General features: G+C 44.3%; 1 protein-coding gene across 4 annotated transcripts in view; it reads left to right on the plus strand.

The window, feature by feature from the left end:
• Positions 1-24,396, plus strand: part of Wdr19 (WD repeat domain 19) — a 64,900-nt gene extending 40,504 nt beyond the window's left edge. For 3 of the 4 annotated variants that reach the window (XM_031342405.1, XM_031342407.1, XM_031342408.1), the window contains exons 21-37: positions 4,864-4,921; positions 6,164-6,304; positions 6,383-6,465; positions 6,844-6,927; positions 8,236-8,382; positions 9,031-9,155; positions 10,467-10,579; positions 12,140-12,208; positions 13,880-13,957; positions 15,557-15,653; positions 17,014-17,138; positions 18,841-18,922; positions 20,352-20,502; positions 21,024-21,147; positions 21,891-21,967; positions 22,234-22,358; positions 24,116-24,396. In XM_031342405.1, the coding sequence (XP_031198265.1) occupies positions 4,864-4,921; positions 6,164-6,304; positions 6,383-6,465; positions 6,844-6,927; positions 8,236-8,382; positions 9,031-9,155; positions 10,467-10,579; positions 12,140-12,208; positions 13,880-13,957; positions 15,557-15,653; positions 17,014-17,138; positions 18,841-18,922; positions 20,352-20,502; positions 21,024-21,147; positions 21,891-21,967; positions 22,234-22,342 (1,663 nt within the window). In that variant the 3' untranslated portion in view covers positions 22,343-22,358; positions 24,116-24,396. The remainder of the gene's footprint in view (positions 1-4,863; positions 4,922-6,163; positions 6,305-6,382; positions 6,466-6,843; positions 6,928-8,235; positions 8,383-9,030; positions 9,156-10,466; positions 10,580-12,139; positions 12,209-13,879; positions 13,958-15,556; positions 15,654-17,013; positions 17,139-18,840; positions 18,923-20,351; positions 20,503-21,023; positions 21,148-21,890; positions 21,968-22,233; positions 22,359-24,115) is intronic. The other variant, XM_031342406.1, reaches the window with a different exon arrangement.
• The last annotated feature ends 1,164 nt before the right edge of the window (positions 24,397-25,560 follow it).

The raw sequence follows: 25,560 nt of genomic DNA on the forward strand, positions 1-25,560 counted from the left end.
GGCGCTCAGTGATTAGGAATATGAGGTGCTCAGCAGTTAGGAATATGAGGCACTCAGCAGTTAGGAATGTGAGGCGCTCAGCAGTTAGGAATATGAGGCGCTCAGCAGTTAGGAATATGAGGTGCTCAGCAGTTAGGAATATGAGGCGCTCAGTGATTAGGAATATGAGGCGCTTAGCAGTTAGGAATGTGAGGCGCTCAGCAGTTAGGAATGTGAGGCGCTCAGCAGTTAGGAATGTGAGGCGCTCAGCAGTTAGGAATATGAGGCGCTCAGCAGTTAGGAATGTGAGGCGCTCAGCAGTTAGGAATATGAGGCGCTCAGTGATTAGGAATATGAGGCACTCAGTGATTAGGAATAGCTGCTGCTCTTGTTGAGGACCCCGGTTCAGTTCCCAGCATCCGTCCCAGGCAACTCACACCCACCTGTAACTCCAGTTCCAGGGGAATCTGATGTATCTAGTTCTATGATTCCCTGCATATCCATACACAGACATACACAATACACAAAATTTTTAATTGTTTTAAAAGTTAAAATATATATGTAGTGAACCCAGGGTCTAGGATGTAATTAAGTGGCAAGGTTGATTTTTTTAGCTTGTAAATTAATAAAAAAAAAAAAATGTTGTGGGCAGTGCTGACACATGCCTTTAATTCCAGCACTCAGGAGGCAGAGGCAGGTGGATCTCTTGAGTTTGAGGCCAGCCTGGTCTACAGAGCAAGCTCCAGGACAGTCAGGACTACACAGAGAAACCCTGTCTCAGGAAGGGAAGAGAAGGGGAAGGGGGAGAGAAAAGAAAAGTTCATATGCCAAAATGGACATATCAGAATCTTAGTACATTGCACAAGAGACCAGACACAAACATCCCTGAAAGCCCTGGGACCATTCAGGAGACTGACCTTTATGTCTTTCTGGGATTTTTTTGTAGCAAACTCTCCCACTTTACCTGACTTGAGTTAGCTCTGACTAGGTGGGTCAGAAGCCTTTGCTTTGGCAGTGGCACATGACCGTGAGGCTGTTTGTGTATGCTTTCACACCTAACCTAACACAGCCAGCCCCTAACAGCTCAAAAGTGTCCCCAATAATAACCTGAGCATATGTTCTCATCAAGCACCCAAGTAGCCTCCAGCGCCAACCTCAGCAGCCAAGGCTCGTCGTCGTTAGCCATCCATAATCCTTAGTGTGTTAAAACAGGACCGGTCTGTCAAACCCGGAGAGATTTAGCTCTCCAGTGGGGCTTAGACCCATGAGCTAGATCCCTGTGAGAAGTTCAAAATGAATAGTAAAGGGTGTGAGCAAAAATAGGGAGTTCCAAAGTCTTAATTTAGAGTCTCCTAATTGAGCAGGGTACTGGGCAAGAGACTGACTCTTCTTGTCGGCAGGCGTCCCTAGGTGGGCTGATATAATTGGACCCAAATTAGACATTCCTACTCAGGAAACTTGCTGACTATGAAGCCCTGGGCTGATGAAAGAAAGTCTTCAGTCAGCAGCCCAGCTTCCCTTCCGAGACTTTTTTATCTGTCAGTAGATTCAGAAACTGAAGGAGCCTCACAGAACCAGAATCATTGGCCTAAGCTAATTGACTACAGCGGAGGGAGTGTTTGCTCAGAGGGAGACAGCTCAAATGAAATGTCTTATGCAAGTCACTGTACTGAGAAATGCAAATAAATACATCTGTCAGACTAGAGCCTCATAAACATTGTTCCTTTGCAGCCCCTTCTTTGTCTAAGAAGTTTTTATGCAACTCCAAGTCTATAGGTCTACAAAATAGAAATCAAGTATTTGCTGTTAATTCATAAAGAAATATACTTTTAAACAGTTCTCTGGGACTAGAGATAAGGTTCAATGAGTAAAGTGCTTGCCATATAAATATGAGGACCTGAGTTTGGATTTCCAGCACCAGGTTTAAAAAAAAAAAAAAAAAAAGCCAGGCAGGCTAACACTTACCTTAATCCAGATGGGAGGTGGGGGCATCCCAGCCAGTTGGTGAGCCCCAGGTTCAGTGTAAGATCCTATGGTTATTTTACTTGGCTTTGACAATTCCTGGGCTAACCCCTAATCTACTCTTCTAACTGCTGGCCTGGCTGCCTCCCCAGCACTTACTCCAGACACTTGCTGTTTCTCCTGACCATATGCTCATGGTTCATCTTCCCCCATGGGGCCTTCTCCTCTCTCCTCCTCATTCCTCTGCTTTTTCTTTCTCCTCCTCCACTCAACCTGGTAACTCCAAAACCCACCTACCTCTAATTCCTCCAGTAACTGGCAGTAGCCATTTTTATTTAACCAAGAGTTTTAAATTAAGGAGTTAGGTTTGCACAGCAAAAACCTAATCTCATGTTTCATGGGAAACATGAGAACTCACTCAAATGCCTAGACCTTCAGGTACAGAAGTCATCGTTAGAATACATAGCGGCATTCCAAGCCTCAACAAGATCCTGTTCAAAACCAGGTGGAGGACTGAAGAGATAGCCCCAAAGTTCAAAGTGCTTGCTGTTCTTGTGGAGGACATCAGTAAGGTTCCCACACCCACATGATGCTATCACACAGTTCCAAGGGATTCAGTGTCCTCTTCTAGCCTCTAAGTGTCGGGCACACATGCATACACATGTAACGGCAACACTCAGACACGTAAAGTAAAAATAATAACATTTTTAAAAAAATATGTGAAGAACGATAGAGACAATGGCTGACATTAGCCTCTGGCCTCCTCATATGCATACAAGGTCATGTGCACATGCACACATGTACATGCACACAATTCTTTGGTATATATATATATATATATATATATATATATATATATATACACTTTGGTATGTATTATATACACATATATATAGTCTTACCACTTAAGATGAAAGCAGATTTGAATACTAATAAAATATGTATTTATTTTTACACAAAAAATGAAATGTGCCTGAACTTTCCATATTGCAGGACATGATCAACATTACTGTTTTTTAGAGTTTATTGGTAATGTGATCTCTAATGTCAATTTCACATAAGTACATAGTACAGATGCCAAAAGGATGTTTGGTGCCATTTCAGAAATTGTTGGAGATTCTGTCCTAACCCCAAGCCAAAGTTCAATGAATGATTTATTTTTTAACAAAACTCCAGTCAACAACTCAGATAGCAATTTTGAAAATCAAATGTCCTAACACAATACAATGAATGATATGCTAATTTGATACCTGCTCATGAATGTGGTAGAAAAATGGCCAATGTTGTTTTCCACAGTTAGACCCTGATGAAGCTAGAGCTGAGCCATCCTAGTGCTGTAAGAGCAGGAGATTGTATGTGTAGTGTCAGTATGACTGACTGTAACATCCACTAGCTGTGGATCTGAGCCCAGGTGCTTCAGGCAGCCTCATGGCAACATGGCAGGCAGTGTGTACACACAATAGGATCAGAGCCAAGGCTGCAGTGATGTCACATGCCCTGGCATGAGTGAGCCCTGCCATGAGTGAGCCCTGCCAGAGACACCTTGGATTTTTTTATGTGATTGATTTTGAATTGATTTCCTTACTGCTTTTACTGTATCAGATGCCTCTGTGAGCCCTACACTCAGCTATGGGTCATGACCTACAGCTGAAGAAGCTGGTTGTAGATTTACAAGTCTATGTTATTTTCAGTCTTGGGTATAGGAACCATGTTACTATTGTGTTCTGGATCCTCAGTGTACTCAAAGGTCAGGTGTTGATAGGGTGGTCTCCAGACTGACATCCAGGAGCTGGGGCCTAGTAGAAGGAGTTAGGTCATTAAGGCATGCCCTGAATGCCTGAGGGCTGCATTGGGTCCCTGGACCTTCCTCTTCCTCTGCTTCTTGGCTACCATGACATGAGCAGCTTGCTCCACCATGTGCTCTTGCCCACTGTGACAAGCAGGGGTCGAGTGACCATGGCCTGAAACCTCTGTGCCATCCAACCAAATAAGTGTATTTCTGCAGCTCTTTAACTCAACACACAATTACATCCTAGGTGATCCTTTAAATAAATCTTGTGTGCCTGTGTGTGTGTACATGTACGTGTAAGCAACTTGCAGGAATCACTTCTTTTTTACATGTGGGTCCTGGGAATCAAGCTTAGGCATTACAATGTGAGCCTCAACTGCTGAGCTGTTTCACAAGCTCCCAACCCAGAATCTTGCAGTGTACATTCTGTTTGTTTGTTTGTTTGTTTGTTTGTTTGAGACAGGGTTTCTCTGTGTAGCCCTGGCTGTCCTGGAACTCACTGTGTAAACCAAGCTGGCCTCGAACTCAGAAATCCGCATGCCTCTGCCTCCCAAGTGCTGGGATTAAAGGTGTGCACCACCACTGCCCGGATTTTTTTTTTTTAAGATTTATTTATTTATTATATGTAAGTACACTGTAGCTGTCTTCAGACACTCCAGAAGAGGGCATCAGATCTCATTACGGATGGTTATGAGCCACCATGTGGTTGCTGGGATTTGAACTCAGAACCTTCGGAAGAGCAAGTCAGTGCTCTTAACCGCTGAGCCATCTCTCCAGCCCATGCAGTGTGCATTCTTACAAATATTGGACATTTGGAAAAGCTAGGTCTCTATGGCTATGTGTTTGTCATTTGTGCCCTAAAGGAAATAATTAACTAACAGTGACCCATAAAATACACCGGAGAGCTCCTGGAGGGCCTAACTTATCACCTGGTAAGCACCTTAAGATGTAGCAGAACCCAGAATATTTTTAAAGTAGTGAGATAAGAGCGTGCTGCCCTTTGAATGGATGCTGGCATCTGTGTCATGTAACATCTCTTCTGAGCCATGTGATGACGTAGAGTATCTTTAAAGTGTTTGTGTAGCTAAAAGACTTAAATGTGGATAAATTCACTGTGACCTTTTTTCTTTCAGCGGCGATTATGTGAATGCCTTGGCTCACTACGAGAAAGGCATCACCGGTGATAATAAGGTAACCCCGCATACATTCGAGATATGCCTAATGGTGCAGGAGTGTGTTTTCTGTTTTGTCTTAAAATCCAGGTCTTATTTGCATTTAGTTATTCAGTATCTAGTAAGTGTGCCTAATTGTTCAGCTTATTAACACTTTATAAGAATATTGCTTAAATCACTTTAAGCTCACAAAACTAAAGATGGCAATATATTTTATCCATGTATCTGTTTGCCATTACATCCTAGATAGAAACTTCTAATTAAGATTGGAAGTAAAATATTTATTTCATCTTGATTTATAGGCCAATATCATTCAGTGAAGAAATAGATGAGAAAGCCTGGTCCATCCTAAGAGAGCTATACTAGATGCTCCTAAGAGACTGAAGGAGCTGTGTGCACTGGCTAGGAAAGGCCGTGGGAGCTTTGCACACAATAGAACTGGGTGTACCTATGCCTGTTGATGTCTTTGTTTTTTAAATCCATATTATGTACATATGTGTCATGGCTAACTGTGATTTCATTCATTGTTCTTATGAAGTTTCAGTAATCTCTTTGGGCTGAAGAGATGGCCCAGTGGTTAAGAGCACTGGCTACTACTCTTCCAGAGGTCCTAGCTTCAAGTCCTAGTACCCACGTGGTGGCTCATAATTGTCCTTAACTCCAAGCACATATGGTACAAAGACATACATGCAAGCAAAATATACAAATAAAATAACAAAATAAAAATTTTATTAAAAAGTCATATATGTACACACATATATGTTTGTATATATGTATTTATATGTGTATATATATGTATATAGGATTACCTAGTGAGTTTTAAGGTTAACCAGAACTGCTTAAAGAGACCCTGCTGCAAACATGAGAAGTTTATAGTTGTTTTCAATGACTTAAGCAGTTCTCATACATAAATCATACATAGTACAGAGATCTTCAATTTGATTAATGATTCCCCTTTTATTTTACTCATGGTGTTTATGCTATAATAAGCAGTATATTGCTTCTAGATATAACTTTATACCAAGTGGTGTAAAACAAGGCATCCTCACAAGGAATGCAAAACTTTTCTCTTAAGTATAAAAGGCCAAAACCTCTGAGAAGAAACAAGAACTTTGTACTAGCTGATTTTTCTAAGTGTTAATTTCAAAACTGTGAGGGCTTCCTAAAGTAACAAATGAGAGTAAGCTGTAGTGGTTGGCCGGCAGAAAGACACCGTGTTATACTAGGGCACGGTGAGCTAGCGTTTGCCTTACTGTCATAGGAACAGGATGAAGTGTGCCTGGCTGGAGTGGCTCAGATGTCCATACGAATGGGAGACATCCGCAGAGGGGCTAACCAAGCCCTCAAACACCCCAGCAGGGTCCTTAAAAGAGACTGTGGAGCCATATTGGAGAATATGAAGGTACCCCTTTGTCTTCGTAAATATTCCTGTGGTCAGATCATAACCAATCCAGTGTCCTAAGTCCCTTTGTCATTGCAGCAATTTTCAGAAGCCGCCCAGCTGTATGAAAAGGGCCAATATTACGACAGAGCTGCCTCTGTCTACATCCGCTGCAAGAACTGGTAAGGGCAGGACAGGGGTTTGTGTGCGCTCTTCCTGCTGCCCACTCTATTCTCTCACCCGGTTCTGCCTTCCATCTGTGTAGTTACTTTGTAGATGAGTTCAAATTCATCTTCCCAAGGAGCATCCTAAACCAAATAAAGTACAGGAAAAACAAAACCCTCATTTTCCTGAAAGAGTTAATGCAGCCACCTTTATCTTCCCGACCTGCTGGTGGGGGAGAGGTCAGGAGAAAAGGTAGTTAAATCTGGATTGTGTATAGGAGCCAAGATGTCTGCAAGCTTAGAGCTGCACTTGAGAACGAGAGCTGGTACTTGGTTGTGAGCAACTATTCCTGGTCAGAAATGGTGTTGATATCGTTCTCGACTCTATGCTTCTAGGGCAAAAGTCGGCGAACTTCTACCTCATGTCTCCTCTCCGAAGATCCACTTGCAGTATGCCAAAGCTAAGGAGGCAGACGGAAGGTATGTGCAGTTTCCCAGGTCTGTAAAAGCCTGAGAGTGCAAGCCAGATAGGTTAGCCATGTGCATAGAAGGCAGGCCGAGAAAGAAGACACTTAACGCCATCCTTCTCATGTGAAGGACCAGACTGCAAACGCAGACCTGTATGTATCCAGATACGGTCTGCTGTTTCCTCTAAATGAGGTTGAGTACTCAAGTTTTGGCACAATATGGCACAAACATGGTAAGAAAGATGCCCTCAGGATACAAAAGGAGCAAAGAATAGATACATGGATCCCATATTGTTTAAGCTACAGCACAGCGCTAAATATAGCAATGAAGAGGGACTATCTTAAATGTACTGAGAATTTCTACAACTTAATAGTTATAAGAAACTAAGTCCACAACTAGAAAAAGACTGAGGACAAAAAGACCCAGGGGAGGAAATGTAATTATGAACTACACTTCTGAACACTGAAGTTCCGTCCCTGATAGTAATGAGGGCATGCCACAATATTTAATATTTATCTTTATTTTGAACTAACAACCCTGCTGTCAAAATGCTCTGGCTGTTTTTAGCTGGTGGAAGTGTAAATTTCTACAGCCCTTGAAAAGTGATTTCAGAAGTGTCTGTTAAGAAGCCGTATAGGTTAGTAATGCCTTCCCCTTTAGGAAAGCAACCGTGGGAGATCAAGATACACACTGAATGTCCTGTTGAAATTGGAAGAGCAGAATTAGTCTGAGCTAAGAAGTCTTGAGCACCACCTAGAGGTGAACACTCAAAGATTCTGTATTTCATTAGTAAAGCTCCATGCCCATTACCATAAAGAGTTCTGTAATTTCTGTTTTTTTTTTCTTTTTTTGTCTTTTTTTTTTTCAAGACAGGGTTTTTCTGTATATCCATGGATGTCCTGGAATTCACTCTGTAGACCAGGCTGGCCTCGAACTCAGAAATCTGCCTGTCTCTGCCTCCCAAGTGCTAGGATTAAAAGGCATGTGCCATCACTGCCCACCTAATTTCCGTTTTCTAAAATAATTCCACACTGCTAGAACAGTTTTCCCACTTAAAAACAGAAACACAGTAAAATATAAACAAATTACATATTTTTTAGTTTATAAGAGAAAATAAAATTCATTATTGGTCCTTTACCCTTCCAACCCCTAAAGAATACATTTTAGTAGAGAATTCCTGGTATTTGATTCTGAAGGAGAAAGAAGTTCAAGAAAACAGCAGATGCTATCGCTACAATAGATATGTGTCCCCCACATTTGCTGCCCCCCCCCAAAAAATGACAGCATTGAGAGGGCTTACATGAACCCTGTTTCTTACAGGTACAAGGAAGCCGTGGTGGCATATGAAAATGCAAAGCAATGGAACAGTGTCATCCGCATCTACCTGGACCACCTCAACAACCCCGAGAAGGCCGTCAGCATCGTCAGAGAGACCCAGTCTCTAGATGGAGCCAAGATGGTAGCCAGGTGACAGCACGCTTGTCCCAGTGAACCTTTTACAGGAGGAAAAGAAAGAACCCCCCCCCCCATCAAATGCATGCATTCTTTTTATGTTTCATTAGCCCTAGATATTTCGAATGCAATGGCTATTATGGTCAGCATATGAGAAATATGCCTGTCAGGTATAGATAATGCAGAACTGCGGTTATGAGATATTATTTTTATTTCTACCTGGTTGAAAAAAAATGTTTGGTTTTATAAATCATGGTATTGTTTATGTTTCTCAGATCAGATACCTGACAAAAGCAACTTGAGGGAGGAAGGGTTAACCTTACCTCACAGTTTGTTCGCTCCCTGCCGATCATGATCATGGTTAGGAGTCTGAGGAAGCTGGTCACTTTGCATCCACAGTCAGGAAGCACAGGGAGATGGAAGCTGGCCCCAGCTCACTTTCTCCTCTTACTTAGTCTGGAATCCTAGCCCATGGGCTGGTGCCGTCCACATCTGTGTGGGTCTCAACCCTTCAATCCAACTTAGGAACTGCCTCAGACAGACATGCCCAAAAGTTTGATTCTAGATCCTGCTGATTCTAGATCCTGCCAAGTTGACGATACTGACCATCACAGTCATAAACTTGACTCATGAGAGTCAAGCTAACTAAAGTCATTGTTGTAGGTTCTTTCTACAGCTTGGTGACTATGGGTCTGCCATCCAGTTTCTAGTCCTGTCCAAATGTAACAATGAAGCCTTCACCCTGGCTCAGCAGCACAACAAGATGGAAATCTATGCAGACATCATTGGTAAGTGCCATCATCTTCCCTACTTCCTCATAACTATGTGTTACCATAGAAACCCTGCCTCTTATGGTCCCAGCTCAGATGGGTGTGTACACAGGCTCTCCTGTACAACCTATGCCATGTAGACACAGACACAAAGACATTACCTGCTGGGCTTCAGGGTCCCTACTGCATAAATGTAAGCGGGATTATTACTCACCTTGTCAGCCACTCACACTAACACTCTGTCCCCACTAAATAATGATCCTTGTCCCCAACCTCTTCTGACCATTATTTTACTTTGTCTTTATGCATTTGACTATTTCAAGTATTGCATATAAGTAGGGAAATAAAATATTTGCCCTTTTGTGATTGCATGCCCTTATGAATTGACAAGAACATGAGAAAAATTATTTCAGACTTCAAAGGAACACATCAGTGGGAAGTCATTAGATAACTGGACAACATAAAGACCTGATGAAAAAAAGGAAGGACAGACAAAAGCAGTGTCAGGCCTGGAGGTTGAGGCTGGAGGATGGGTTTAAGGCCAACTTGAGTTGTAAGGCCCAATAATGAATGGATAGATGGTTGGATGGATGAGTGGGTGGGTGGGTGAGTGGATGGATGGATGGATGATGGATGGATGGATGGATGGATGGAAGGAAGGAACAGCAAGCTGGATCGTGTTTATGTTGGGTATTTAATTTGTCTTCTGGTTGTTCTGAAGTCCTAGGAGGGTCATGGTTAAGGTTACACACACAATGGCTCCTACTGTTTGATAATATGAGACTCAGAGTCTGAGAATGATAAGTTCTAAATGAATAATAAAAGATCATAGCTCAAATTTTCACATAAGCCTCATCCTTTCATGATTCCTGTTCTGACAGTATTAATATATGAAATAATTATGGCAAATATGCTTTGTGGTGAAAATAGACAAGATGGTAGAACTGCTGTTCAATTCTGAAGGGCTTTTAGTCTCCTGGGTCTTTTAAGATTGATTGGTTGGTTGGGCTTGGGTGTGTGTGTGTGTGTGTGTGTGTGTGTGTGTGTGTGTGTGTACTATGATGTGGGAGGGGAGTACACACGTAACAGTGTGTTTGAAGGCCAGAGGATAACCTTGTAGAGTTGGCTCTCTCCTTCCACTTTGAGTAGATTTTGGGAATCAAACTCAGGTCCCATGACAGACACAGCATTGTACTTTCCCCTGCTGCGCTGTGTCACCTGCCCCAGCCTCCTGTCTGCAGACACCTCTCAGAAATACTGTTTTTAGATTGGCAATGACAAGTCATCAGGTTCTACTCAGGCACTGTACTCAGTGAACATCTGTTGTAGGTGCTGAAGACACAACTAATGAAGACTATCAAAGCATCGCCTTATATTTTGAAGGAGAAAAGAGACATTTTCAGGCTGGAAAATTCTTCTTGCTGTGTGGCCAGTATTCACGGGTTAGTATTTGTCAAGGAAACATACCCCAGTCAACACAGGAGTGATTGTAGGAAATGCTCTAGATGCCAGTATGCTCCAGACACTGAGACTTGAAATCTCAGCGTCAGCTTCTGTTGGCACTGGAGCTCAGCCTGGGCAGAGTCAGCTTTGAAATCTCTTCCCTCACACATACATACACAGGCTCCCTACAGTCTCTCACATCTGCCCCCATCTAGTCTAAGTCCCATCAATGTAATCCCAAGCCAGGTTTCCCTGCGTCCGGTTACATAGTGCACTGGGCTCCAGCCTCCAAGTCATCCTTTTGCTCCTCTAGTAGAACCCACTCTGCCCAAGGCAGGGAGTACAGTGTCCAAAGAAGAGGCCCTGGGGTTGAAGTGACAGTGACTGCTGGATCTTCTGCATCTTGCCTGAGGGAACAGGTGCTACTGCAAACTACAAGCTGGCTAACTGCTGCTGTTCAGGAGGCCGAGACCCACAGGGCCCAACAGGGCCCCACAGGGTCCTTCAAGAGAAACAGAAGTCTAAGTCTCCCCACTTCAAGATACAAGCCCAAATATTTGCAAAATACCTCAGTGACCAAAGAAAACATGGCTGCCAGTTTGCCATTTGTGGCCTTTTTAGAAGATGTCCAGACTCATTATCTGACAAGCTAATTCTCTACCAGCTGGCCATCCAGCCTAGGCACCCCATAATGGCCTCCAGCTGTTTCTGTGGAAGTATGCCTCACTACACACTTACAACAAGGCCTTTGCCAGCCTCACCCTCCATCTGTTTCCTCAATGAATACCCCAGACTTTATGCTGCATGTCTGTGTCCCTCTGTGACCTTCCTGTCATCTCCCCCACAACCATCTTTGCCTCCTCATAACACCTAAAACCAACTTCCCACATAGGACTTTGTCTTGTAAGTTTCTTCACAGGTGTGTGTTTACGAGAAAGACAGTACTGTGTCACTGTCACCTGCTGGCATCTATCTCCTCAGAGTGCATCTAATATGAAAAGTGGGGCCATGTCAGGTTCCTCCTGCTGTCCTTCACAGACCCCAGTCCAGCCCATGAACAAGCAGGGTACTGATAAATGTTAAATGAAGGGACTGGGGATTCACCCATAAGCATTTGTCTAACTTCATGAGAAAGACACATAAGACAAAACAATGAATTAAATAATTAAAGCTTCCTATGGAGAAGAACACATTTTACATTTTATTTTTATCATAAATCAGAACTAGATTCTTCAGAAGGTTCTCTGGATCCTTCCAGTTTGAAAACCTAGACTCAGCCTTTGAAGTAGATCTGCCAGGGTGGTGGCATATGCCTTAAATCCCAGCATTTAGGAGACAGAGGCAGGCAGGTCTCTGTGAGGTCATAGCCTGGTCTGCACAGTGAGCTCCTGGCCAGCCAGTGAAAGAGACACTGTCCCACAAAAACAGGCAGAAGACCCAGGGCTCTGCAGACCTCTGGTTGAGATCAGGGCACTCACTCATTTCATCTGTGGTAAAAGCTGACTTTCCCAGTGCGCAGGCCCTGACAAATTCTGGCTGCTGCCCATCTCTCATTTTAGGCACTAAAGCACTTCCTGAAATGTCCAAGCTCAGAAGATAATGTGGCAATAGAAATGGCAATCGAAACTGTAAGTAAATTCAAAATCAAAACTTTGAAGAATGCCAGTAGTTTGTTGTTTGTTTGTTTGTTTGTTTGTTTGTGTCCTTGAAGGGGCCAGGGATGTAGTTCAGTTGGTAGAGTGTATTGAGGAAGCCCTAGATTCAGTCCCCAGCACTGCTTGGTGGTATATACCTGTAATCCCAGGAGGTGGAGATAGAAAGATTCAGGATTTTCCTCTGCTACATAGTGAGTTCAAGGCCAGCCTGGGCTATTTGAGACCCAAACCAAACAGAAATGTCCAAATACATGGAAAGATTTACCAAACTGGACAATAAACTCCCTGTAGCCATTGTCAAACTGATGGCTGTCAACACATAATCTTATTCACAGCCCCACCCTCTTTCCTAAATTGTTTTCAAGCAAACAAGCTTTATCCTTTCCTATGAGGAGGCACTATCTGAGAGTCAGGAAGACCCTGAAGGTCATCCTTTGGGTAGAACTTGCTTGTAGTAAATTTGAAAAATGCTATTCCATTTCCCCTAAGCCCATGTCTGCAGCTCTGACACTGGGGAAGGGGAAGGGAAAGACAGTGGATCCCAGGAGCTTGCTAGACAGCCAGCCCAGCTAAAATGGCAGCTTTGGGCGCAGTCAGAGGCCCTATCTCAAAAACATAGGGTGAGGAACAATAGAAGAACCTGACATTGCCATTGGCATGTGCCCACACACATGCATGTAGACACACACACGCATTTATATACACACATATATATACATGCATGTATACACACATATGTACATGTGCACCACACACACACACACACACACACACACACACACACCAGTGTTTGAGTTCAGATTCTCAGATTAGGATGCTCAGCCTTCGTAAGATCTAGCATGTGTGCTCAAGATAAGGAGCTATGTTAGTCACTAATCTTAAGAGGGGTTTTGGTGGTGGTATTGGTGATAGTAGGCTTTTTTTTTTTAATTATTTTTATTTTATGTGTGTGGGTGTTTGACTGCACATATGTCTGTGCATCACATTTGTGAAGTGCCTGTGAAGTCCAGAAGAGAGCATCAGATCCTCTGGAACTGGAGTTACAGATGGCCATGAGCTGTCTTGTGGGTGCTGGGAATTAAACCCAGTTCCAGTGCTCTTAACCACTGAGCCATCTCTCCACCCTCTGTGTGTGTGTGTGTGTGTGTGTGTATAGATTTATTTATGCATATAAAGTAAGAGAAAGAGGTGGAAGCCAGAAGAAGGTGTTGTGTCCCTGAAGCCAGAATTATAAGACAGTTCTGAGCGGCCTGGTGTGGGTGCTAGGAATTAAACTGGAGTCCTCTGGAAGGACACCAAATGCCCCTAACTGGTCAGTCATCTCTCCAGCTCCTCAGTGTTTTTAGTGAAACATTCAAGAAGTACATTCTCTGGTATACAAAGAAAAAGATCCTATTTTGATTCAAGCAGCTGAGAAAAGCTATACCTTCTAAGGATGTAATTTTATTGAGGAAGACTACACACCAATGAAAAAGAACTCCAGGCTAAATTGTGTTTCATGTTGTTTACTCGGAGTTTGTTAGTTTTTTTTTTTAATTCCATTTCCTTAGCAGAAAGTTGTTTGATGTTCTACCCAGCCCTCACTCCCCATCCCTGCAAAGTTTAAGATGCAGAATTTGATGAGGTTTCTCTTTTCTGAAACAGGTGGGCCAGGCCAAAGATGAGCTGCTAACCAATCAGCTGATAGACCACCTGATGGGGGAGAGCGATGGCATGCCAAAGGTACAGGAGGTTCTGCAGGGCGGGTGCTCATGCCCTAGTCTTGTCTTCTCTGGTCTTCTGTTCACCTGTTGTGACATAACAGACTTATAGAATGTCACCTTGAAAGTAGCCACAGCCACACTAGGAAGTGCCATAAATGCCACAGTGGACCTGTGCAATAGCTGCCCTCTCATGTAACAGTCCCCCCCCCATGTAACAGTCCTCCCCCATGTAATAGTCCTTCCCATGTAACAGTCCTCCCCCTGTAACAATCCTCCCCATGTAAGTCCTCCCTTATGTAACAGTCCTCCCCATGTAACAGTCCTCCCCCATGTAACAGTTCTCCCCATGTAACAGTCCTCCCCCTGTAACAGTCCTCCCCATGTAATAGTCCTCCCCCTGTAACAGTCCTCCCACATGTAACAGTCCTCCCTCTGTAACAGTCCTCCCCCATGTAACAGTCCTCCCCCTGTAACAGTCCTCCCCATGTAACAGTTCTCCCCATGTAATAGTCCTCCCCATGTAAAAGTCCTCCCCCATGTAACAGTCCTCCCCATGTAACAGTCCTCCCCATGTAACAGTCCTCCCCCATGAAGTCTTCCCCATATAACAGTCCTCCCCATGTAACAGTGCTCCCCGATGAACAGTCTTCCCCTATGTAACAGTCCTCCCCATGTAAGTCCTCCCTTATGTAACAGTCCTCCCCATGTAACAGTCCTCCCCATGTAACAGTCCTCATCACCCAGTTTTTTCTACTGTTACAATTTTATTCTAGAAATTGTGTAAAATAATCACTGAAATTGTTTGCTTAGCACTGAGCCCTAAAAACAAGTGTTTTATCCATATTTTTAAAATTGTAGAATTAATATAAAGTCATCTTAAACATAAGTCACTGTAAGGTCAGCGGCTAAACGTGTATGCCAGAATCCATGGTCCCTGCAGGTTACTGCAGGAGACCTGCCTTCCCCATCCTGGTAAGGACAGATGTGACGCCTAAGGAAGTGCCCAGAGCCCTTTGTACCCCTCTGCCTTCATGTGCCAGGCCATCTGCTGTGACAGACTCTAGTCACTGTCGTGGAGAGACTGCATCTCCGTACTCCTCAGCCTTATCTTACAGATGACGTTATGGAGCCCCAGAGGTGCTCAGTGACTTGACAAAAGACTCAGTCCCTTGCCTGCTGTCCCACACCCTTTCCCATTATGTCCACTAATTTTACTAACTTGGAAACCAGTCCTAAGTACAGAGTGAAACAGCCTTAATTTGAGATCAAGTGGAAAGTGGTCACAGGGGATTATAAAGAAAAGAGAAGACTTCCATGGGTGTTAAAGTGTTCGTTCTCCAGCCCAGGAGAGGCTGTGTGGAGCAGGCCTCTAGGAGTAGAATGCAGCTGGGTCACACTGCTCCAGAACCTAACTCTGTCCCGTTTTATTCACCTTCCCATCCACAAAATTAGGACAGGGCAGACCTAAGCTCCTACCCGTACTAAGCCGAGCAAACATTGGATGAGCCAACTCACTGGTGTTTAAAAAGATGTGGTTGTGACTGAAAGGTGAAGTTACACGTGTTTCTCTGCTTGGCTAATGACGAAAGTGATGTTTTGCTAATGGTTTGTGCACCAGGATGCCAAGTACCTGTTCCGCTTGTACATGGCGCTGAAACAGTACCGTGAAGCAGCCCGGACCGCCATCATCATCGCCAGAGAAGAGCAGTCTGCAGGTGTGCTCCTAACACGAACTGGTTTCTGAGGTGCTAGGGCTCAGGCCAGGACCCAGCCTGTGTGGGGGCAGTGCTTTACCACCAAGCCAGTTCTCCAGCACCAGACCCCTGATAAGTTTTTCTACCCAAACAGGCACTGAAATAAAGGCCAGTGAAGCGTAGCTAGCTTCTAGCCTAGGCTTGCTCTGACTCCAGAGGAACAGCAGATCACCTTTCCTAGGATTCAGAGAGGGAAAAAACATCCCCTAGCCCAAGGGGTAGGAAGCAGCTATATGAGGCCCTTTTACTGGGCTCTTTCTTCTCTGCATGTGCACTATTTGTCTCCAGGGCCACTCGTCTGTCCCCTCCAACACCCCTAACAGCATTTCCGTCAACCTGCATGTATTTGGCCATCACATAAGAGATGCTGGATATTATCATTATGGACCTGGTTCTTCAGAACCTTCAGAACTACTTAATAGAGTCTTGAGAATAGTTCTGTTCACATGCGGGTTCTGTAAATACTTATTGAATAAGTCAGTGAACTTGTCTGGGATCATCACTCATTGTTTTCTGCTATGTTGATCCAACACCATGCATCTCTCAGATGCATGCCAGGAACTCAGGTCCAAGAGAGAACTGGGCCACAGTTCTGCCCTTGAGGTTTACAATCAGAAGCAAGAGAGTTCAGAGTTGTTATTCAGGGTGACAAGTGCGAAAGAAATATGACCAAAAGGGCCGAGGGCCTCCTAAAGACAAGGTGTGGGCAGAGATGGAGGATGGAGCATGGAGCTGAAGATGATAAGAGTTTGGGGTAAAGGACCAGAGAGCAAGAGGCTGAACTTGAAGGACCTGCTGCCTTGCTAGGAAGGCCAGAGGGGCTGGGAAGGCGCAGGCCCACTCCAACAAGGGGGTGAGCCTGTGCTCAGGAACTTTCATTGGGCCGCACTACCTTTGGGGGGGTCTGCTTTTGTGGTGCTGGGGGTTGCAGCCTCACACATACTAGATAATCCTGCCACTGAGCTGTGATGCCCACCCCCTTTGGAGGGCTGAGGTGTTGGCTTGGAGTAAGGCTTGAGGTTTTGGAAACACTAACATCCTGATGAGGCTCCAGAGAAAGGTTAATCAATCAGCACAGGGCTACAGAAGAGTGTGGGGGCTCTAACCACACACGGGCCGAGGAGGAGGCTGAACTTGAAGGACTCAGGACTCAGTGCACTTTGGGGGCAACCTCTAAGACTAAGCTGTCTCAGAGTAATTTGCTGGCTGTTATTACCATCAACAAAATAGAAAAAACTGTTAGTAACATGACTAGTAGACTTGTAAGACAAGGGTCCTGTCTCACGTCTTCTGCAGTAATACCAGTTTCTCTTTTTCCAAGGAAACTATCGGAATGCACATGATGTTCTTTTCAGTATGTATGCAGAACTTAAATCCCAGAAGATCAAAATCCCCTCAGAAATGGCTACCAACCTCATGATCCTGCACAGTTACATACTTGTGAAGGTGAGGCCCCGAGGGAGTGGTGTGGGCTCTAACCTGCCCGGAGGTCGCTCACACAGTGGAGCTTCATTGGGGGCCTTCTCCAAGCATCAGAGCCATCTCTTGCATCTCTCTATTCTCAAGTAGCAACGGACCAACTGCAGAGTGCTGTCCTTTATACCAAAGGACAAGAAGTTAGTAGTACAGAAGTGACTGGTAAATGGAGCGGCCTGAAGAAACTAGCCGTAGTGGCTTCCTCCTGGAAAGGATGAGGCTGGGGGCCGGGCAGGGCACTAGGGTTCAGGGAACCAAATTACAGTGGGGTGGGGGAGATGGGAGTACATTTTGCCATGTATACTTTCCCATGTTTTGGGTTTTGTTATTGTTTTTGAGATAGGGTCTCTCTATGTAGGTCAGGCTAGCCTGTTTGTTACTCTTTGTTTTTATACTCTCTGTAATGTGTATAGATGGAAATTGAGTCCAGGACATTACACATAATAGACATGTACTGCATCCCAACCTACATAGGGTTTTCTTTTTGTTTTGTTATTATTAGCTTTAAGATAGCCATGCTGGACTGGAACTTACCATGAAAACCAGGCTGGTTTTGAAACTGTGGCAGTCTTCCTGCCTCTGCCTCCCGTTACCAGTGCGAGGGTTACAAGAATGTGCCACCATCCTGGCTCCTCTGTTATTAAGATTTACTTATTTATTTTAAATTGTGTGTGTGTGTGTGTGTGTGTGTGTGTGCACATGCATGCATGCACATGCATGCACAAAAACCACAAGCATCAGATTCCCCTGGAGCTGGAGTTACAGGTTATGATCCACCCAAAATTGGTACTGGAGTGGATCTTAAATCTGCTGAGCCATCTCTTCTGCTTCCACACCCCACTCAGGTCTTTGTAAAGATACAGACAGGCTTCAATTTACATATTTTTCCAAAAATGTCAATACTACCAAAGTTCCTTTTTCTATATTGGTGCTAAATCAGTTTGTCTGTCCAGCCCAGCAAGCTCGTTTAACCTTGATGGCCCCTCACACAATCAAGTTACAAAGGATTAAAATCCTAATTATCAGCTAGATAGATACTGTCCAACAGAACCTTCTAGTGGCAGAACGGTGTGTGTGCTGACCAGTATGGTAGCCCCTGGCCTGGCTGAGGAACAGCTGGCATGGAGCTGGTGCAGCAGATAGAGTGAACTTCTAACTTCATGTAACTTTTGGATTTCCATAGTCCTACAGGCCCAAAACATTAATTATAAGAGTAGGTATTTAGATTCCAACATTCAGCCCTGGGAGAGCAGGTCCCTTGGGGCATCTGGAGGAACCTCCTGGGGTAAGGGAAGGCTGGAGAGGCAGAGCAAAACAACCAAAAAAAAGATGATGACAATGAATTAAACTGTTTAACCCTGTTGAGGCTGAAGATACTAATGCAAAGATCTGAATTTACCTTGGGTGGCCCAAGACAGAATACAATACTGAGCATAGCTGTAGTGCCAGGTTCAAGCTCTTGGGGAACATAGGACAGAGCCACAGTGCCAGGGACAAGCAATTGAAGGAAAAAATAGGAAGCAACACCCCAGTACCAGGAGCCAGGCAAGACTTGAGAATCTCAGCTTAGCCATGTTCTGGGCCACAAGCTAGGAGTTGTTTGAGGAAAGCAAACATGGACTGCTTGCAGCTAATATAAGGCTGCAAGAATGAAAGCCATCATTTATTTCAGATTCACGTTAAGAGTGGAGACCATATGAAGGGGGCGCGCATGCTCATTCGGGTGGCCAACAACATCAGCAAGTTCCCGTCACGTAAGTACTGTGTCAACAGAGCTCTGTGCACTCAAGCCTTCAGACAGGTGCTGAGGGATGTACATCCCCAACCAAGCATGGTCACACTTCCCTGTGCTGTTAGATCATTTATCCCCATGATCCCAGGAAGTAGTAGGCTGGGGTCCCTAAGACTACCCCAAAATTTGACACTTCTCCCACAACCTCTACAAGGCTGAGCACATTCGTGCAGTAGCTACGGCCTACGTCAGCAGAACACGGCATCTGGAGCACAGCCTGAAGGAAACCGAGTGCAGGGAGAAGCCTTTCAGAGCCCCCTCTGGGTACGGACACACAGAACCTGAGTCACACTACTCCCCAGAGCAAGTCGGGACAGTAAGACTGATGTATGTGCACCAGGAGCGCATTACATTTGCAGTCCAGGGCTCACTGGTGGCTGGTCACACGGGAACCTCCTGCCTGGCATGTCCTCACTGCCAGAAAGCAAGTAGCCCCCTCATATATACATGGGTGCCTTAAGCCCCTCATCCTGGAAACGGGGACCTGCCCCAAAGCTAAGGCCCCAAAGGCAGGCTCACACCCCAGTGCTTAAGGTCCCTCTATTGGTAACTGGTTCTGGACATGTGGTTACATGTAGCTGCTGTTATTTTATAACGAGTAAGCCAGAGCAAAGGGGGGTAAGGTGCCCAAGATCATATTGGCATTTCACGTTTCTGAGCCTAGTAGGACATGGCTTCTGGGAAAGGTCCCTTTCTCCTGGAAGGCCTGTCATTAAACATTCTTTTTAAAAAAAAAAAAATTATGTATGTAAGTTTATACACTGTAGCTGTACAGATGGTGTGAGCCATCTTGTGGTTGCTAGGAATTGAACTCAGAACCTCTGCTCACTCCAGCCCAAAGATTTATTTATTGTTATATGTAAGTACACTGTAGCTGTCTTTAGACACACCAGAAGAGGGCGTCAGATCTCATTGTGTATGGTTGTGAGCCACCATGTGGTTGCTGAGATTTGAACTCAGGACCTTCAGAAGAGAGGTCAGTGCTCTTACGTGCTGAGCCATCTCTCCAGCCCATCATTAAACATTCTTAAATGAACAGACTTCATCACACAATGTGACGTCAATAAACTTGTTGTAAAGAACTAGATGTTAAACATCTTAAGCCATTTAATGTGTCACAACTATTTAACAGCCATTTGGTATGAATAGGATATAAGTGAATGCATGGGGCTGGCTTCTAGCAGAACCTTAATTTCTGGGCACAGAAATCTGAACCACGTCACAAAATATTTTGGTATTTCCTTCAACCATTCAAAACTGTAAAAACCATTCTTAGTTCATGAGTCATACAAAAGTCAATACAAAAGAGGGTCAGAGTTCGCCTCCCTGGTGCGTTTCTGGGCTATCTCATGGAGCTCAGCTAGCACTGCTGCTGCTCTTGGCTCTTGCAGACATCGTGCCTATCCTGACGTCTACTGTAATTGAGTGTCACAGGGCAGGCCTGAAGAACTCTGCCTTCAGCTTTGCAGCTATGCTGATGAGGCCTGAATACCGCAACAAAATTGATGCCAAGTACAAAAAGAAAATTGAGGCGATGGTCAGGTAAGCAAACACAGCCATTTCTACTGTCCAATCACAACTTCAGTGGCATGCTTCATAAAAAAGTGGGTAGGTGTGGGGAGAGAGCTTAGTCACCTCTGACTCTTAAATTTTTAAAACAGAATAAGCTTTAAAACAGTCCTTTGAACTATACTTACATAAAGTGCTCCAAAGCTATAGATGGCACATAGCCACCATACTGGATGGTAAGGAATTAGGACAACCTCACTGGCCTGAAACGGTCTGTTTAACATCACTGGGCGGCCTTTGCCATCAATTACACACAAGACACAGAGGGAAAATCCCACACTCGCCACACTCACCCACCAGGGAGGAGTCAGTGAGGCCTGCCTGTGCTACCCGTGCAGTGGTTGGGAATGCCAGGCTCAAAAGCACTTCCTCTTCCTGGGATCTAGGCTCTGGCTGCCAAATATCTGGGAAGTATTTGAGCCTGTAAAAAACTAGCTCTTTCCAGCTAGTGCTTTTACAAGGAATCAAGAGGTATTTGTAAATGCTTTCTCCAGGAGACCGGATACTTCTGAGACAGAGGAGGCCACGACCCCATGTCCATTCTGCCAGTTTCTTCTCCCAGAATGCGAGCTTCTCTGTCCTGGCTGTAAAAACAACATTCCCTACTGCATTGCAACAGTAAGTTTCTCTTTAATATGTCCCCTTTCCACTTGAATACTTACTTGATGTGCCAGTGTTTTCTTTTCAATACTCTCCTGACTTATGTTCCAGAACATTTAGCATGAAATTCCACGGACTGGGGGTCAGGAGAGGGCCCTCTCCAGGAGTGTTGGGCAGCATCCAAGTTGTGTTGTCATGCGCTTTTTCTGCCACCTGCTGGCTTTATAGCGCAGTACTGCCTGCTTCTATTTAAGTTACCTTTGTACTAAGGTCAGTTGCATTGGTATACTGTGGCATTTTTAACTGGTAGTTTACTTTTACCATTCAGACATCAGGCAGGTGTTCATGGCAAACGCCTTTAATCCCAGCACTTGGGAAGCAGAGAGGCAGGCGAATCTCTGAGTTCAAGGCCAGACAGGTATACAGAGTCAGTTCCAAGACAGCCAGGGCTACACAGAGAAACCCTGTCTTAACGTCACTGCTCCCAAGACCCACTATCAGAAAACTAAAATGTCAAACTTGTTCATCCCTTGGCTAATGTAAGCTATATTTTGAAGGAAAATAAATTCACAGACTGAGGGAAGAAGTCAGTGTATTCCATCACTAAACACGAGCCTGCTCAGTCAGACCCAGCTGGAGCTCTTCGGCTGCGTCTTTCTAGACAGTCACCAGCAATATGAAGTAGCAGCAATGTCCTGAGTCAGAAGCCTGTGTCTGCTGTGCTATCAGAGATGACAGACTTCACTCTTAAATGTTTCCAGGGCCGACACATGTTGAAAGACGACTGGACAATGTGCCCACACTGTGGCTTCCCTGCGCTGTACTCAGAATTCAAGATGTAAGTAACACAATCCCAGTACCACAAATGAATCCAGAAACAGGACTTTTTTTTTCTGCCACTCCTGTGCTTTGAGAGCCCCTCACCCCATATCCCTAAAGGTCCCGAGGACCCTTCCATGACCTGAGAGCATTTTCCCTCTGTCACTTTTCTGTGGGCATGTTACATGTAGGTAGAAGGTGGAAGATTTTCCCATTAGCTTAACCCAAAGATAAAGACATGTTAATTATATATTTCATTACTCTGCATTTATCTCCCCCAAACAGCTTGCTAAACAGTGAAAGCACGTGCCCCATGTGCTCAGAAAGATTAAACTCCAGCCAACTGAAAAAAATTACAGACTGCACCCAGTACCTACGGACAGAGACGGAATAGTGAGCTGCAGGCCCAGGTAAAGGCCCCGCTGTGCACTCTCCTTCCACGCCCAGTACCTACACAACTTCATATTGGCATGGACTCCTCTTTGTGTATCATGTAACTGCCAAAGTTCAGCAGTCCTGACAAGCTTTTCTTTATTTAAATGTTAAAATGCAGGTAATAAGGTTTTTCAAGTGGCGAAGGTTATTTAACCAAGCAGCGTCATGAATTCTAACCAGAATGTATTTTATCAAACTATATGGAGTTATTTTTAAGCAGTCCCTTAAAACTAGAGCCAGCTCCCTTTACATGGGAGCTTTTCAGTTGACTATACAAAGTTTGACTTCCAGAGATTTTCGACATCTATTTCTTTTCCTAAGTCTCACTTTGGCCACACAAAGCTACACACAAACTCCTCCTACCTCATTCCAGTGACAAGGATTTTTGCAGGAGAGGAGGGAGCAGAGAGAATCCCTAACCTGGTTAAAATGGAATTCTAGGTCATGGTCACACAAGCAGGCTTGGAGCCAGCTCTAGCCTGTTTGTCTCTTCGCCCTTTTGCTGCTCTTGAGCCATGGGACTGTTTTCACAGGGGCTGCAGCATAAAATGTGCACACAGGTTCGTTTCCTAGTCTATCTTTTTGGCTCAGTGAGTGTGAAGCCAGGCAGAGCATCTTTCGTGTGCTTGTGGGCCATGTGTGCATTTCTCCAAGTTCTTAGTCCAGTTTAGAACTGGATTGCCTGTATAAGAGTTGATGTAAATTTTATGATATAATACTTGCAAATATTTTTTGTGGGCTTTTTCACTTTCTTGCTATCTTTCCAATACACAAAAATACCAAACTGGGGTCATGAGGGCCCCTTTACCCAGTGCGCTATTTCTTGGGTTTTGAAACCAGGTTTCCCTCTAAATCAGGCTGGCCTTGACCTTGCAGTGGTCCTCCTGCTCTGCTCCCAGGTCCCGGGATCACAGGCTTCCGACACCATGCCTCATCACTCTCTTATTAGGATGTTTTGTCTTCTTTTTTCAGAAGGGCCTCCAATCTTGTTAGTTTTTTCTTAGTTTCCTGAATATTCAATTTTGTCAAATGAATTGTGTGAACTGATAGTAAAAATTTCTCCCTTTATTCCACTTAGTAGGTTATATTGGTTTTTATTCAGGGGATGAACTCAGCTCACCATGGCGTGGTTTCTAGCCATCCCCTGGCTCTTGGACTTACCCTGGGTGCACACACAGGGAAGGCCCTGACTCTAACCTGGCAGATTTCTCTTTTAAAAGACAGAAGCTGCTTTCCAAAATCTTGGGGCATTTGGTTGCTTACTGTAATTCTGTCCCAACTTTACAGCTCTATCTATGGGAAGATAAATGTATATCTCTGCCACTTGTAAAGGTGGAGCCATGTTAATAAATCCCGTCCTGCATCAATGTACGATACATTTTAGAAGCCTAAATTGTGCCACATCAGAGTTCCTTGAAGCCGTGTCTTCATTGAGCTGGGGTTATGCACTGTCGTGATGAGCACTGTTGAGGTTCTTGTTCCCTGGCTGAGAAGGAACCCTTGTCTAATTTCAGGAAAAGCATGTTTGTTCCCTATAGCTGCTTCAACTCCCTCACAGTAAGGTGGCTCCTTACTGTGATGTAATGTCTCATCTCAGTAGCACACCATGTAGCACTGGTCAATATTGTTTGTCTGAAAGTCCAAGGAAATGAGCAGGAAATCAGCTCATATTACCAGGCAGGCCATTTTACCTGAGGCCCTTCTAAAGGTTATCTGTTTGTCCCTTTCTTAGACAGTGCTCCTAAGAGATGGCATCTCCCCTCAGGAAGCTGTGTCCACCCGGTAGACAGAATGATTCTCCTTGGATACAGAAAAATGAAACAGGCCAGCACATTCAGCTTCTGCAGTGACACAGTGACACAAGCAGCTATTTACTCAACTGTATATTTCTTCTTCAAAATCCTACATATTCTGTGCTCTGGACTATTAGTAGTATATGAATTGTAAATACTAAGTTTTTTAGTAACTTTTATATTTAAGTATCTCCTTTAAAATAAAATTGTTGACTAGATACTTGTAACGTTTTCCTGGATCTGGATATAGAAAAAGACATGAAGGAGGTAACTTGGCCAGGGCAGAGAGAGCAGTGCACGAAGTCTGAGCCTGTCTGTTCCTTTAACCAAAACACCAAAGACAAGTCACCCTTTAAAAACGAGTAAACTCAGCGTCTGTCTGCTCACTCTTCTGCACACAAAGGTAAAGTTTGTCAGTTGATCTCTGAAACATGTACATTATCTGTTATCTCCCTGGAGTTGAAGATTCTTTTTTCAAGTGTCACACTCACTTGCAAGAAATCTGTACTTCTCTTGCCATGACCTATAACCAATGTCACTAAAGCCTGAATAGCCAACGGACATGAATCAACGGAATCATGTGATTAGTCTTTATATATAGTAACCAACAAGTGAGCATTAGCAGTAGCACTTAGGGGCCCAAATGCCAGTAATGTTTTCTGGTACCTGAACATCCCACCGTCCCGACTCGCGCTGTATCTGTTGTCTTAGGGGCTCACCACAAGCCTTGGCCTCACTAAGCCATACAACTTAATAAAAACCTCACCAGTGCCAAGCAGCCACCTCACCCCCTGGAGAAGAACCCAGGCCGCTTGGCCTGGGAGAGGACAAGCTGCACTCTAAGATTCACAATCCTCAGCCTTCCCGTGTGAGCACACTCATTCCAGACTACAGGAAGATACTCAATCCTGGTATGTATCAAGTCTACTCATTTAAAATAACTCCAAAAGGTCAGGAAATAAATTGTCTGTGAGACAGCCATCTAATCAGCCATGACTCTGTGCTCTCCACAGGTCACTTTAGGAGCTGCTAGGAGATTCAATCCCAATGCAGACATTGGGTCCTCATCCCGCTCCCACCTTCCTTTCCCTGTACCCTTACTTCATATTTAGGGGCTTCAAGGAGGAACCCAACAGGCTTCCATTGCTGTCCTCCTATATTAAACAACAGCATATTTACAGTTTCTAAACTTTATTATTTTACAACTTGTTCCCAGCATTCATCATTTAAATTATAAGTGGACTGAGTGAGTGAGCACTATGTTTTGTTCTGAAAGCAAACAGATTACCAGGCCTTTCCTGGAAAGCATATCCAACAGAGGGAAACATGATTTGTTTGACCCCAAGTAACAGAAATGGAAGAATGTGCACTCAAAAACCATCTC

This window comes from Mastomys coucha, unplaced genomic scaffold, assembly GCF_008632895.1.
Source record: "Mastomys coucha isolate ucsf_1 unplaced genomic scaffold, UCSF_Mcou_1 pScaffold22, whole genome shotgun sequence".
Lineage (NCBI taxonomy): Eukaryota > Metazoa > Chordata > Mammalia > Rodentia > Muridae > Mastomys > Mastomys coucha.